This window comes from Hemiscyllium ocellatum, chromosome 10 (genome assembly GCF_020745735.1).
Source record: "Hemiscyllium ocellatum isolate sHemOce1 chromosome 10, sHemOce1.pat.X.cur, whole genome shotgun sequence".
Classification (NCBI taxonomy): Eukaryota; Metazoa; Chordata; class Chondrichthyes; order Orectolobiformes; family Hemiscylliidae; genus Hemiscyllium; species Hemiscyllium ocellatum.
The window spans coordinates 21,709,027-21,724,857 of NC_083410.1; the positions used below are offsets into that span (position 1 = coordinate 21,709,027).

The window sequence follows — 15,831 nt, forward strand, 5'->3', positions numbered from 1 at the left end:
ATGAGTAAAAAAGATAACTAATGAATGTGAGGTGCATCTCCATCAGCAAAAGGCGACAGCGAATTAGTTTTAAGATACACTGAAATTTACGTAAATACTTAATGAGTATTTTGCTTTAATCACCTCGAAGAGTGAAAAGAACACGGTAGAAAAATTAAAAGGACATCTGATTGCAGGGGATTGCAGGGGTATTTTCAAAGAGCCTGATGGAAATGGGGAAGTAATATCCAAGGCCAAGACATTATTTCAAGGTTTCCTCAATAGTTGATGCATACCAGAAGACAAAAGTGGCCACTGTACTGCTCACATTCATAAAGGGGAACAGAGCTAATACAGGTGATTGTAGACCAGTTAGTCTAACATCTATGATATCAAATCTTTACATGAAAAAAAAATTATTAAATATCTGGATGAACAGAAAACTGACTTTAATTTCCAGCAAGGTAGTCCTAATTGCTCATGTAACTTCAGCAATAAATCTGTGGAAATACTGGAAAGATGTTGATTTTGATGAAGTTTCCATGAGTGTGCTATGTGGTTTCAATGAATGATGGAGAATACCCTTGGGAATCCAACTTTAATCCGAATAACTAAAAGCTATTAATATAACATTGAGAAAGGAAGGTATTCCTGTTATCTTGTAAGTATAGCAAGCTGCAAGTACAAATAGATTTTACTATTACAATTTAGGTTTTTTTTCTCTAGGATAACAGCACGAAGAATGGCCCTTTCCAAACTTACAAACCCACAAAATTCAAACTTGACAATAAAGGAAATTAGAACTGAACTGACTTTGTGCACCAGAGTGCAAGCATCTGCAGTGCAGGTTTGTAGGCCATAATTTGCACATCTTCTAAAATTTTAAACTAGAATTATAGTAAATAACTAGAGTCACATATTTGTTTAATTTTAATAACAGAAAACAGCACTTTTTTGTAGTAACAGAAATCAGCAAAGAACAGTCAATCAGCTTCTTTCACACTACTCAAACTACAAGTTTACTTAATGTTTTTGTCTGGTAAAATGGATGACATTCCATTAATGTACGAAGGGATCACTATATCTTTTTAACTCAGGCTTCTTTGCACAGAGTCCTTTGGCCTTCTTCAATAATCATGGAACAACCCTACCTGGACCATGATTAGCCTCTTTGCTTCCATTATATGCTGGGAGTCTGTAGAGGGCTGTTAACACCAAATTCCCACTTCTCATGTCGGACACATAGTAAATTTGACTAAGTGTTGATCAGGAACTAATTATTAATTCGGCCCTATTGTTAATATGAGCAGGGCCTTCATGAGCTAGAATTTGGCGATGCTGCTGCTTTATGGTTTGTGCAGATTGTTCCTGACCCCTTTATGAAATCAAGGAGATAGTTACTAATGAAGTAAAACATAAATACCTCCTCATAGTCACTGAGTTTCCCCTTGTCTCTTTGATTTTGAGTTAACGATTCCTCCAGTTCTTCGTGACAAATTTCAAGTTGAGCCAATAAACAAATAATAGAAAAATGTGGCTGAATAAATACTATAGAAGACAGCCATAATAAAACTTATAAGCAGTAGTTGTTAATGGTAATATTAATGGTTATAACTCATGGATGTTTAAAATCAGTCAGAAAAAAAGTGTAATAGTTTGGTGTGTACGTCTACGCTCAGCAAACAAAATTATGTTGAGATACTCATGTATTATAGTAGATAGTGGTTTCAAGGAAGATCACTCTCTTGACTGGCATAGAAGATGCCAAGGGTGTAACATGGGGAGGTCAGCTACCATTGCATAATCACCTCCTTTGGAATCCAGCTTTGGTGACCTTCGCAGCTGTTAGGTATGATTTGTTGAAGTGATTACGTTCCTGGATATTGTCATCGACATTGTATTATTGGTTTTCCTGGAGTGTAAAATTATGAAGAGTGCAGCATAGAAACATCGCCACAGGAGCAGGCCTTTTTGCCTCTTAAGCCAAGTAATTCAATTAGATCATGGTTAATTTGTATCTTAACTATATTTCCCAGCCATGATTCCAAGAAATCATACACGCAATCAGAATCCATGCTTGCTTTTGGGTTAAGTAATGAAGTACTCTGCCAGGTCTGCCCAGACAATGAAGTATATTCTTTGCATCTCGATGCTCCTTTTCAGGATAGGCTTTCTTACTGCTACAACCAGGATGTATCTGCCTGAGGTTTCAGTGGGATTATGAGCCAAGGTTTTGTTTCCTAGGATCCATCCATTCACATGATCATGCTCATGGAAAAGTTGTAAAAAATAAATTCATCATTTGTAATTCCACTGCATGCTAGATTGTAACCAGCAGGATTTTCTGGTTGGTATCACAAACAAACTGTATCTTGGGTAAATGGAATCTTTTTAATGTATGGCAATGACTTGTGGGCGGCACGGTGGCACAGCAGTTAGCACTGCTGCCTCACAGCGCCTGAGACCCGGGTTCAATTCCTGCCTCAGGCGACTGACTGTGTGGAGTTTGCACGTTCTCCCCATGTCTGCGTGGGTTTCCTCCAGGTACTCCGGTTTCCTCCCACAGTCCAAAGATGTGCGGGTCAGGTGAATTGGCCATGCTAAATTGCCTGTAGTGTTAGGTAAGGGGTAAATGCAGGGGTATGGGTGGGTTGCGCTTCGCCGGGTCGGTGTGGACTTGTTGGGCCAAAGGGCCTATTTCCACACTGTAAGTAATCTAATCTAATCTCTGTTGGTGTCTTCTGAGCCATCCTTGAGCCAATTATGGCATTCTGCATCCAGAATTCAGATTGCTGATAGAACTCACTCACTTTCTTTAACCTTGATGATTTGTTCCTTTGAAGGGTATCATCATTACCTTGTCACATAGCTGCCATAATTGTACTCTACCTGATGATACAGAGATTTACACTGGCAGCTTGAAAAGAATGTGAAGCCAAAATAAAGGAAAATAACTTCCATGCTTACAAAAACTTTAACATAGTAAAGTAACCCATGGCAATAGTTATATTCACAACCACAGATTAATTCTGATAGTTGAGTCAAGCTGATTTTAATAGTTACACAATTTCACAAAGGGAGCCTTAACAGATCACACCTTTTAACACAAGTTCATCAGAGATCTTATGATACAGTACAGCCTATATTTCTGAACCAGAAACTCTAAGTTCAAGTTCCATTCCAGGAAACTGAGCCTGATTTCAATTCTGTGAAAGGGGCATGGGTTTGAAATTAGATAAAATCTTGCCCACTTTAAATATAAGGATTAAATTACAAAACTGTAGGCGTAAGGGAAGATTGTGTCGTTGTAGGGATCTGGGGGGAAAATGTCTGAAATCTGCAAGCATAGCTTGGGGGCTCTTTAAATCTCTCAAACTTCCAACTTCAGTGGGAGTTGTGGGAAAGAGGAACATATTTATATGGTGAAAGCTACTCAAAGTGCAATTGTAGCGCAAAAGCGGGAAATTCTCATCCCGACTGCCATTAGGTGAGGTAAAAAAAAATGACTGCAGATGCTGGAAACCAGATTCTGGATTAGTGGTGCTGAAAGAGCACAGCAGTTCAGGCCGAAACGTCGATTTTACTGCTCCCCGGATGCTGCCTGAACTGCTATGCCATTAGGTGAGTCGCACGCCTAAACAGAACTAACAGAGTCCGGAACTTGAGTGGACGGACAATACAGACAATTTAAATGGTCTTTCACGTTTAACTATAATTGTGCCAAAATGCATTTCGTTTGTTTTATTAGACAATCACGGCGAATTAACAGAATAAGTGCTAGCTGGCAAGCATATTCTGAGAAAAAAAATCTATGAACATTTAATAAAGAAACGAATGTGAAGCAAATAGTTTAGTATTTCTAAGGATGAAATAGGAAGACGAAGTTAAAACGAAGTCGAAAAGATGTTTTAGTTATATATTTTAATCGTACGCTTTATAACTAAACGTACGGCAGCAGAATTCTACAGAAGTCACAGCTAACTTCAGCAGCTAATTGAGGTTTAAAAGTACCACTGGCGTGATGCACCAAATTCCCAGAGTTAAAACTGATCATACCCGATGCTGAGTTCTCCAATTTTCATCGAACACCCATACTTGAGTGAAGTAAAGCAAAGATGGAAGCACAAATGTCAGTCTGCATGGCTGGAAACTACAACATAAAAAATGCACTGCTGTGTAGTTACAACTTGGGGAGATAAGACAAAAAAAGCCCAAAATTACTTGTGAAAGTTTACAGTACCTTCGGGCATCTGGCCGTTTTCTGGTTGAAGGGTCGCCATTGGGGGTACACTCTGATGGCGTGGGCTGAAATGGATACTGTAAGCGCAAAGACGTAAATGAAACAAAGTAACAGTGGAAATCAGGACACCCCGGGAAGTGGGAATCTACTTCCTGGCAGTTGATGCTTTGGGCAGGTCACCATGTTCTCAGGCAAAGGGAATCTGGTACATGGGCGCTCCCTACAGGAGTGAACTAACTGCAGCTGTCAATTCGGGGCAATAGGTGACATGGGGGGGGGGGTCTCCAGAGAGCAACTCTAAAATTGTTGCTCGCACTCTGCCAATTTGTACAGTACATTGAAAAAGAAGCGTGCAAAGCCCTGCGTGCATTGTGCAAGTTTGCATTTTTCGTGTAAAGAATTTCCATCGCTTGTCCATTTGATTGTTTTCGGTTGTTTCCCTTGCTCTCTCCCTCGAGATGGAAATCTCGATCGGTTTAGATCAACAGTTTTGAGGAAAAAAAACGTGGCCGGAGTACCTTGAATATATTCGTTTGAATATATTCAGAAATATTCCACAGATCAGTCCAACGTTGTTTTTTGTCCATGTTGTCCAAAGTAGAGAGGCTCCTACATTTCCTTCTAGGCATTTTCCTCCAAAGGTCCGAATCCCGGAGGACCAATGCAGCTGAAAGTGGAACCCAGAGGCTTCTCTGTTAAATTGGTCTGAGCGGCAATTGAAAGGTAACATTTATTGTCCATTCTTAATTGCCTGAGAAGGTGGTAGTTCACTTTCTTCAATGGTGCCTTTGCTGCAGTTTGTTGGGTCGTGCTTCTTTGAAATTAGGTTTAGAATGATATAATTAGGATATTTAATACTGGTATTAAAATGGACAAGTAGATAGGCTGCAGTTCTTCTCTCCATTATGGTAATCCAGAACAAGAGTATGTAGTAACATTATTAAACTAGTTCATATCAAGGAGAAAGTGAGGACTACAGATGCCTGAGATCAGAATCCAGAGTGTGGTTGCTGGAAAAGCACAGCAGGTCAGGCATCATCCCAGGAGCAGAAGAATCAGTGTTTTGGGCCAGAGCCCTTCATCAGTTCAAAGCAAGCTAAGGAAAAGTTGATCTCACAAAGCTTCATAATTATGCTATATCCCAGAAGTTAAAAATCACACAACACCAGGTTATAGTCATACAGGTTTATTTGGAAGCACTAGCTTTCGGAGCACTGCTCCTTCATCAGGTGGTTGTGTACAAATCAGTACCTTCTGGGATATGATTTGGAGGTGCCAGTGTTGGACTGGGGTGTACAAAGTTAAAAATCAAGAGGTTGTGTACCTCTTGATTTTTAACTTTGTACATCCCAGTCCAACACTGGCACCTCCAAATCATATCCCAGAAGGTACTGATTCAGAACCAGGACATAATTAAAAAGAAATGAGACAGTTGAGAAATAATTGTGCTAAGGCATGTGCAAACCACATTAATAAAGGGAACAAAATGGTAGAAAACACTCAGTGAGTGACTCTTCTATCCCATTCCTCTGATCTGTACAGCCTTTGTTTACTGAAAGGAATGCCACAATTGTTTGAAATCTGTTAGCAAAAAGAAACTGCACATTTATTTAGTGATTTATCCTTAGGGTTACATCCAATGAATTTTGCTCAATAAGGTAAATGTTTTGAAGTCGATATTCTTACCATGTGATGCAGTTATGGCTGGCATATATTGTTGATTTTCAATGCCCAAGCAATAGTTTGATGAACTTGACTGGCTTCACTACTTCAGACAGCACTTAATGATGGACCGCATTGATGTGTCCCACATAGGCCAGATTAAAATGGCATGTTTTCTCTAAAGTAAGAATTTGAACAGACATTAGTGACTCAGTTGGACATTACACAACAATGAATAATGATCACTTTTCATGACATCAGTTTCAATTTCCATTTCCCAAAACAGAATTTAAACTGCCATGATAGGATCTTAATTTCCATTTGCTTATTTATTATGTAGATTACTAGTCCAGAAACAAACCCTCTGCCTTAATTTGCGATTTGCTATTTCTCATATACAAATCAGCTAAAATTTAGGTAATCCTTATTTTAATTCAGTTTTGTCTCTGCTAGGCATTTAGAATTGGCAATAAGTTTTGATCTCTGGACAATTGTTTGATTAGTTTTATGGATTTATTTTGGAATAATAAATGTAATGGATTGAACATCACAGTATAAATATGCATATACCAAATGCTACAAAGATTTAACAAATTTTCTTCATTAAATATTTAAAATGTAATTTATGGAAAATGTTCTACAGTATTTGCAGAGTTGATAAATGCTACTAGAGTTGCCAAACTTTTACAAAGTAATTCATAATCATACGTTACTAACATCTGTTTCTTATTCTCATTCTGTAAATAACTTTATGTTCATTACAGCTACTCCCATCAAAGATTATAGTTCTACTTAAAATAAATAAAGCACTGTTGAACTTTATTCACTTTCATAATTAATCACTAAGTTATAACAGACAATATATGTTCAACCAATGCATTTAAGAAATAATTGTATCAGACAGTCAACATACTTTAATGAAAAGGAAATTTGTTTGACAAATTTATTACAGTTTTTTGATGATGAAGTGAGATAAAGGAACCAAACATATAGTATTTTGGAATTTCCAAAAAGCCTTGAATAAGGGGTCAAACAATAGCTTAATGCACAAGGCTCACAGAGTTTAGGGCAATATATTAGTATGGATGGAGAATTGGTTAACTGACAACAAGTAAAATTCAGGGATAAACAGGACACCCTCAAGTGGCATGTTGGAATGAGTGGAGTGCTGCAAGAGCAGCCCTGGGATGTCAGCCATTTACAAACATATTAAAGGAAGAGACTAAGACTAATATGTCCAAGATTGCTGATGATGCAATGAATGCTAGGTGGAATATAAGGAGGACTCAAAGAGGCTGCAATTAAATACAGATAGTTTAAACGTGCAGCAAGGTGACAGATGGAAGATAATGTGGGAAATTATGTGGTCCTTCACTTTTGTATAAGAATAGAAAAGCTTAAAATGTTTTAAAAGCTGTGGAACCTCTAAATGTTGATGTTCAGACAAACTTGGGTGTTCTCATACAAAGAATAACTTAGCATGCAGGTACAGCAAGCAATTAGGAAGACATATGGTATGTTGGTTTGACAAGAAGTTGTTTCCACTGCTGGGGAACTGAGTACGATGGGGCACAGTCTCAGGACAAGAAATTGTTCATTTGGGACTGAGATGAGGAGAGGTTTCTTCACACTGAGGGTATAAATCTTTGAAATTCTCTACTTCAAAGGGCTTTAAATGCTCTATCATTGAGCATGCTCAAGGCAGAGAGATTTTTCATATCTAGAAGATCACCCATGATTAAATCAAATGGCAGTGCTGGCTTGAAAAGTTGTATGCTGAAAATGTGTTGCTGGAAAAGCGCAGCAGGTCAGGCAGCATCCCAGGAGCAGGAGAATCGACGTTTCGGGCATGAGCCCTGAAGAAGGGCTCATGCCCGAAACGTCGATTCTCCTGCTCCTGGGATTCTCCTGCTCCTGGGATGCTGCCTGACCTGCTGCGCTTTTCCAGCAACACATTTTCAGCTCTGATCTCCAGCATCTGCAGTCCTCACTTTCTCCTTGAAAAGTCGTATGGTCTATTGCTATTTTTAAGCTCTTTTAAAAGCAATGGCCATATATTTAACTTAATATATTATTTAAAGTTGCTACAGTTGGTTTGAAATAATGTAAATTTACCAATAAAGTAGTCAGATCTGTAGGTTTTATCTTTTGCATTTGACTGAAATCATTTCAAAGCTAATTGAACAGAGGTATCAACAAATTAAATGATAAAAGCTTGTAACTAATGTATTTACCCTATCTATCCAACAGTGTTTGCTCTCCAAATTGTGGTCTCAATAATATTGATAAAGAACATGTAAATACTTGATTCTATGAAGGACTGAAAATTTTATAAATTATTCTTTTATTCTTGTTTGCAGTGACAACGATGGAGAGACCACAAAATACAAATGGAATTCTAATCAACTGTTATACCATCAATTTTACCTGATTGATCTCTAACAATTAATAGAATGAAATGAGTTTCAAATCATCTCTTAAGATCAAACCTTCCTTCGCTTATTTTAGCTAATAATCATTGTTGTACAATCAGCAGAACAATTCTGAGTCCCATAGCTCCTTCACGTCAGTTCTCTCCACTCCATGTCCTGCAAGGATTCCATTCCATTCTCCCAGTTGCTTTTTCCAAAGTCGTATCTGTTTGGATGATGCCACCTTTCAAAACAGTACTGTTGACATGGCTTCCTTCTTTCCTAATGGTGGTCTCCTGCCCACTGTGGTTGACAGGGATCTCAACCGCATCTAATTTATTATCCATGTTTCCACCCTTGTCCCTTCTCATCACTCACAACAACCTGTTCAGGTCCCATGTTCTCACTTTTAACCCACCAGCCTTCACATTCAAAGGATCATTCTCTGCCATTTCAGCCAACTCCAGCAGAATGCCACCACCAAACACATCTTCCCCTCACTTGCCCTGTTCTGCATTTGCAGGATTGCTCTCTCCAGTACACCTAGTACATTCCTTGATCACTGACACCACCCTCCTTCCCACGGTATCTTCCCATGTATTCGCAGAAAGTGCAACCTCCTCCCTGCTCACTACTCAAGGGCCTAAATAGTCTTTTCAGGTGAAGCAGCATTTCACCTGCACCTCCTCAAATCTTGTGTATTGTATTCGCTGCACCTACTTTGCATTGGAGAAACCAAACACAGATTGGTTGACCGCTTGGAAAACACTTCTGGTCTGTGCACAAGCATGACCTGGAACTTTCTGTAGCCAGGTCATTTTAAGGCAGCATATTGTTCACATGGTAAAAACAATGACTGCAGATGCTGGAAAACAGATTCTGGATTAGTAATGCTGGAAGAGCACAGCAGTTCAGGCAGCATCCGAGGAGCAGTAAAATCAATGTTTCAGACAAAAGCCCTTCATCAGGAATAAAGGCAGAGAGCCTGAAACGTGGAGAGATAAGCTAGAGGAGGGTGGGGGTGGGGAGAAAGTAGCATAGAGACCAATATGTGAGTGGGGGAGGGGATGAAGGTGATAGGTCAGGGAGGTGGGTGGAGTGGATAGGTGGAAAAAGAAGATAGGCAGGTAGGACATGTCATGGGGACAGTGCTGAGCTGGAAGTTTGGAACTAGGGTGAGGTGGGGGAAGGGGAAATGAGGAAACAGTTGAAGTCCACATTGAACTGTTGAAATCCACAGGGGAAGGTGCCAGGATGGGAGGGTGGGTTGTAGGGGGCCGTGGACCTCACCAGGTAGTCACGGAGGGAACGGTCTTTGCGGATTTTTCGGCAAAGAGCGTTCCCTCCGTGACTACCTGGTGAGGTCCATGCCCCCCTAGAACCCATCCTCTCATCCTGGCACCTTCCCCTGCCACCGCAGGAACTGCAAAACCTCCTCCCTCACACCTCCTCCCTCACCTCCATCCAAGGCCCTAAAGGAGCCTTCCACATCCATCAAAGTTTTACCTGCACATCCACTAATATCATTTACTGTATCCGTTGCTCCCAATGCAGTCTCCTCTACATTGGGGAGACTGGGCGCCTCCTAGCAGAGCGCTTTAGGGAACATCTCTGGAACACCAGCACCAATCAACCACACCGCACTGTGGCCCAACATTTCAACTCCCCCTCCCACTCTGCCGAGGACATGGAGGTCCTGAGCCTCCTTCACCGCCGCTCCCTCACCACCAGATGTCTGGAGGAAGAATGCCTCATCTTCCGCCTCAGAAAACACTTCAACCCCAGGGCATCAATGTGGACTTCAACAGTTTCCTCATTTCCCCTTCCCCCACCTCACCCTAGTTCCAAACTTCCAGCTCAGCACTGTCCCCATGACTTGTCCTACCTGCCTATCTTCTTTTCCACCTATCCACTCCACCCCCCGACCTATCACCTTCATCCCCTCCCCCACTCACCTATTGTACTCTATGCCCACCTCCACCCTCCTCTAGCTTATCTCTCCACGCTTCAGGCTCTCTGCCTTTATTCCTGATGAAGAGCTTTTGCCCAAAACATCGATTTTACTGCTCCTCGGATGCTGGCTGAACTGCTGTGCTCTTCCAGCACCACTAATCCAGATATTGTTCACATGCCCACTTGTCTGTTCTCGGCATACTGCAATGCTCCAGTGAACCATAGCACAACTGCAGGACCATAAGACATAGGAGAGGAAGTAAGGCCATTCGGCCCATCGAGTCCACTCCGCATTCAATCATGGCTGATGGACATTTCAACTCCACTTACCCGCATTCTCCCCGTAGCCCTTAATTCCTCGAGACATCAAGAATCTATCAATCTCTGCCTTGAAGACATTTAGCGTCCCGGCCTCCACTGCACTCTGCGACAATGAATTCCACAGGCCCACCACTCTCTAACTGAAGAAATGTCTCTGCATTTCTGTTCTGAATTGACCCCCTCCAATATTAAGACTGTGTCCACGGGTCCTAGTCTCCTCATCTAACGGAAAAAATTTCCTAGCGTCCACCCTTTCCAAGCCATGTATTATCTTGTAAGTTTCTATTAAGTCTCCCCTTAATCTTCTAAACTCCAATGAATACAATCCCAGGATCCTCAGCCGTTCCTCGTATGTTAGACCAACCATTACAGGGATCATCTGTGTGAATCTCCGCTGGACACGTTCCAGTTCCAGTATGTCCTTCCTGAGGTGTGGGGACCAAAACTGGACACAGTACTCCAAATGGGGCCTAACCAGAGCTTTTTAAAGTCTCAGTAGCACAATGGTGCTTTTATATTCCAACCTTCTTGAGATAAGTGATAACATTGCATTCACTTTCTTAATCACGGACTCAACCTGCATGTTTACCTTTAGAGAATCCTCGACTAGCACTCCCAGATCCCTTTGTACTTTGGCTTTACGAATTTTCTCACTGTTTAGAAAATAGTCTATGCTTTTATTCTTTTTGCCAAAGTGCAAGACCTCACATTTGCTCACGTTGAATTCCATCAGCCATTTCCTGGACCACTCTCCCAAACTGTCTAGATCAATCTGCAGCCTCCCCACTTCCTCAGTACTACCTGCCTGTCCACCTAACTTCGTATCATCGGCAAACTTCGCGAGAATGCCCCCAGTCCCTTCATCTAGATCATTAATATATAATGTGAACAGCTGTGGCCCCAACACTGAACCCTGCGGGACACCGCTTGTCACCGGCTGCCATTCTGATAAAGAACCTTTTATCCCAACTCTCTGCCTCCTGTCAGACAGCCAATCCTCAATCCATACCAGTAGATCACCTCAAACACCATGGGCCCTCACCTTACTCAGCAGCCTCCCGTGTGGCACCTTATCAAAGGCCTTTTGGAAGTCTAGATAGACCACATCCACTGGGTTTCCCTGGTCTAACCTACTTGTCACCTCTTCAAAGAATTCCAACAGGTTTGTCAGGCATGACCTTCCTTACTAAATCCGTGTTGACTTGTTCTAATCAGACTCTGCTCTTCCAAGAATTTAGAAACCTCATCCATCTTTTGTCTTGATCCTTTCTTGAACAAGGGGGTTACAACAGCGATCTTCCAATCATCCGGGACTTTCCCTGACTCCAATGACTCTTGAAAGATCTCAACCAATGCCTCTGCTATTTCCGCAGCCACCTCTCTCAGAAGTCTAGGATGTATCCCATCGGGGCCAGGAGATTTATCAATTTTAAGACCTTTTAGCTTTTCTAGCACTTTTTCTTTTTTAACGGCAACCATACTCAACTCAGCCCCCTGGCTCCCTTTCATTGTTGGGATATTACTCATGTCTTCCACTGCGAAAACTGATGCAAAGTACTAGTTAAGTTCTCCTGCTATTTCCTTATCTTCCATCACTGGCTTCCAGCATCAGTTTGAAGTGGCCCAATGTCTAATTTTGCCTGTTGTTTGTTTCTCATGTATTGAAAGAAACTTTTACTATAATTTCTAATATTACTGGCTAGCCTACCTTCATATTTGATCCTCTCTTTCCTTACTTCTCTCTTTGTTATCCTCTGTTTGTTTTTGTATCCTTCCCAATCTTCTGATTTGCCACTGCTCTTGACCATTTTATATGATCTCTCTTTTTCTTTAATACATTTCCTGACTTCCTTTGTCTAATCCCTCCCCAGATAATCTTTCTTTTCTTGGGGATGAACCTCTATACAGTGTCCTCAATTATACCCACAAACTCCTGTCTTTTTTGCTCTACTGTCTTCCCCGCTAGGCTCTGCTTCCAGTCTATTTTTGTCAGTTCCTCTCTCATGCCCTCATAATTACCTTTATTTAACTGTAACACCATTACATCTGATTTTGCCTTCTCTCTTTCAAACTGCAGACTGAACTCTACCATATTATGATCGCTACTTCCTAAAGGTTCCCTTACTTTAAGATCTTTTATAAAGTTTGGTTCATTACAAAGCACTAGGTCCAGAATAGCCTGCTACCTTGTGGGCTCCATGACAAGCTGTTCCAAAAAGCCATCCTGTAAGCATTCCATGAATTCCCTTTCTTTGGATCCACTGGCAGCATTATTTACCCAGTCCACCTGCATATTGAAGTCTCCCATGATCACTGTGATCTTGCCTTTCTGAGGAGTGACATCTCATCTACAAACTAGGCAGTTTCTGGGCTCAATATTGAGTTTAACACCTTTAAATTATGAACCCATTCCTTCTCTTTCTTTTAGCTTTTCTTGTTACATTTTCTGTCACCCTATCTCCCCTCTCCCCACTCCTGTGGGTCTGTCTTTTCTTTCCTGTCTGGCAACTACACATACCACCGTTCTGTCATTTTCACATTCTGATCACTTAATCTGAACTATCAACGTGACTTCTCCCCCAGCATTCCAACCCACCCCTCCTACTGTTGCATTAATGCTGCCCCCTCCCCACTTCACTTCAGCTCTGATGAAGAATCACCTCAATTTGAAATGTTAGCTTGCTTTCTCTCCATGGATGCTGCCTGATTGCTATGATCTCCAGCATTTTTTGTTTTCAATTCAGATTCCAACATCTGCAGTAATTTGCTCCAGCATAACCATTAGTTTTTTTGAATAGTTTTCTTTCAGATTGAGATGAGAGAAGTTACACTTGGTGTCAGAAGTGAAATGTGGAACCAAGTGGTTCTGGCAATAGTCAAACTAGGTACTGGAGAGGTCAGTGGTCAACAGTAATTAGCAGAGAGTTTCCTTACAAAGTTTGTCCATACCTTAAGTTAATGTTGAGAGGGACATGATAAATCCAGGCTTGTTTTGCTGATAGTTCTTTCAGCAGACTGTACTTCTATGGAACCAACCTCACAACTTTGACACTAGCATCCAAGTGTTAGAGATTGTGACATTTCAGAGTTGACAGGGCTGGATATGCCATGTTTTAAATGTCATATTGTGTCTAAATCATAGATAGGTTATTCCCTCTTTATTATTCTAGTTCCTGATTTTAGTGTTTTGATACAACTAAGTAACTTGTTAGGCTATTTCATATAAGTCAGTTGGAAACCAAAGACAATGATGTGGGAGTTATATATGGGCTAGACTTATTATGCATTTGATGGTCAGCTGACATATAACTTATCTCAGAGCGATGCAGAGATGACTTTCGTGAGGTTTTTCACACAGGGCAGAATCTTCTAGGCTTGCGAAACTGAGTTGAGTAATCGTTACAATTGTTATCTGTTATCTTCCTCCCTCTGTGCTAGTAAGCTGAGTGGGAAGGCCACGGGTGACCTATCTGCCCCACCACCAATTGATGACCTAATGTCTCTTCCTATTGAGCTGCAATATTCCTGCTCCGAGCAGTACAGTGACAGGTGGCTTATGTGACAGATAAACATGTGTAACTTGCATATTAGTTTGAAGGAAGAAAGAGTTCCCTGGATTTACAATAATTTCTGCACTATCCTGAGCATAGACATAGCATGACAGCAACACCTTTCCCCTTGTTTCTGAGCGCCATAGCCTCTTTCTCACTGCCCATAAGACCCTGACCAAAATACATCTTCCTCCTAGGTTGCTCCTCAATCCTAGAAATCCAGAGTTGCTGCATCAACTCTTCCATGGAGCTGGGTCTTAGAATTATAGAGTTGTACAGCATGGAAACGGGTCCTTCAGTCCAACTCATCCATGACAACCAGGTTTCCCAAACTAAACTAGTCTCATTTCCTGAGATCACATGGAGGCTAAAGACCTACCTCTCACCCCTTATGGAAACCAGCTGAGGGCAACTCCTCTTGAGAATTGGTTTCATTCCTTTCTTTAGAATGTGCAGCTGTTTGATACAATTCAGAGCTTGCTAGACCATTTCAGAGGGCAGTTAAGAATCAAATGCATTGCTGTAGATCCGGCGTCAAGTACCTTTTTCAATCACTTCCTCTTTAACAGATTTTCTTGTTCTGGATGAATAAATCTGCAGCATTTTGCTCTTTTTACTCAAGTCATTTTCTAGTCTGTTCCAGTGATGTGCCATTGCCCACATTCATTTTCTTCCAGCTGGTTCCTCAAAAGTGAAGACATAATTTCCACTTCTTACATAATTTCCAACACACATTTGTATTACTTTCCCATAGAGTCATAAAGTCATAGAGTCTTACAGCACAGAGACAAGCCCTTTGGCCCAAACTGATCCATGCTGACCAAAATGTTCATCCACGCTAACCCCACTTCCCTGCACTTAGCCCACATCCTTCTAATCCTTTCCTATCCATGTATTTATTCAAATGCCTTTTTAATATTGTTAATGTCCTTGCCTCAACCACTTCCCCTGGCAGCTCATTCCATATACGTACCACCCTCGGTGTAAAAAAAGTTGCCTCTCAGGTTCCCTTTTATTCTTTTCCCTGTAACTTTAAAGTGATGCCCTTAGTCCTTGATTGAAAAAGACTGAGTACATTCATCCTTTCTAGGCCTCTCATGATCTTATACACCCATATAAGGTCCCCCCTCAGTCTCCTTTGCTCTTAAAAAAAGTCCTAGCTTATCCAACCTCTCCCTATAACTCAGACCATTGATTCCAAGCAACATCCTTATAAATTTCTTCTGGACTTTTTCTAGTTTAATTACATTCTTTCTATAACAAGGTGACCAAAACTTAACACAATACTCCAAGTGCGGCCCCACCAACATTATGTATAACTGCAACATAACTTCCCAATCTCTATATTCAATGCCCTGACTGATGAAGCCTTAAGCCTTATTCACTGTCCTGTCTACCTGTGACTCCACTTTCAGAGAACAATGAATCTGAACTCCAAGATCCCTCTGTTGTACTACACTCCTTAAGGCCCTACCATTCACTATGAATCTCCTACCTTGATTTGACTTTCCAAAATACAAGATCTCACACTTACCTATATTAAATTCCATTTGCCATTTCTTACCCCACTTGCGCAGCTAATCAAGGTCTTGTTACAATTTCTGATAATCTTCCTCACTATCCACGATACTCCCTATTTTAGTGTCATCAACAAACTTATTAATCATGCCTTGTCCATTCTCATCCAAATCATTGATATAGATAACAAACAGTA

At 41.0% G+C, this 15,831-nt stretch overlaps 1 protein-coding gene across 3 annotated transcripts in view; it reads right to left on the reverse strand.

Moving 5' to 3' along the window:
* edaradd (EDAR-associated death domain) overlaps nucleotides 1-5,983 on the reverse strand; it is a 58,184-nt gene extending 52,201 nt beyond the window's left edge. The window contains exon 1 of one of the 3 annotated variants that reach the window (XM_060830837.1): nucleotides 5,906-5,983. In XM_060830837.1, coding sequence (XP_060686820.1) covers nucleotides 5,906-5,908 — 3 coding nt within the window. In that variant the 5' untranslated portion in view covers nucleotides 5,909-5,983. Of the gene's footprint in view, nucleotides 1-4,219; nucleotides 4,341-5,905 lie in introns of those variants that run through there. The other 2 variants (XM_060830836.1, XM_060830835.1) reach the window with 2 other exon arrangements.
* Nucleotides 5,984-15,831: the final 9,848 nt, after the last annotated feature.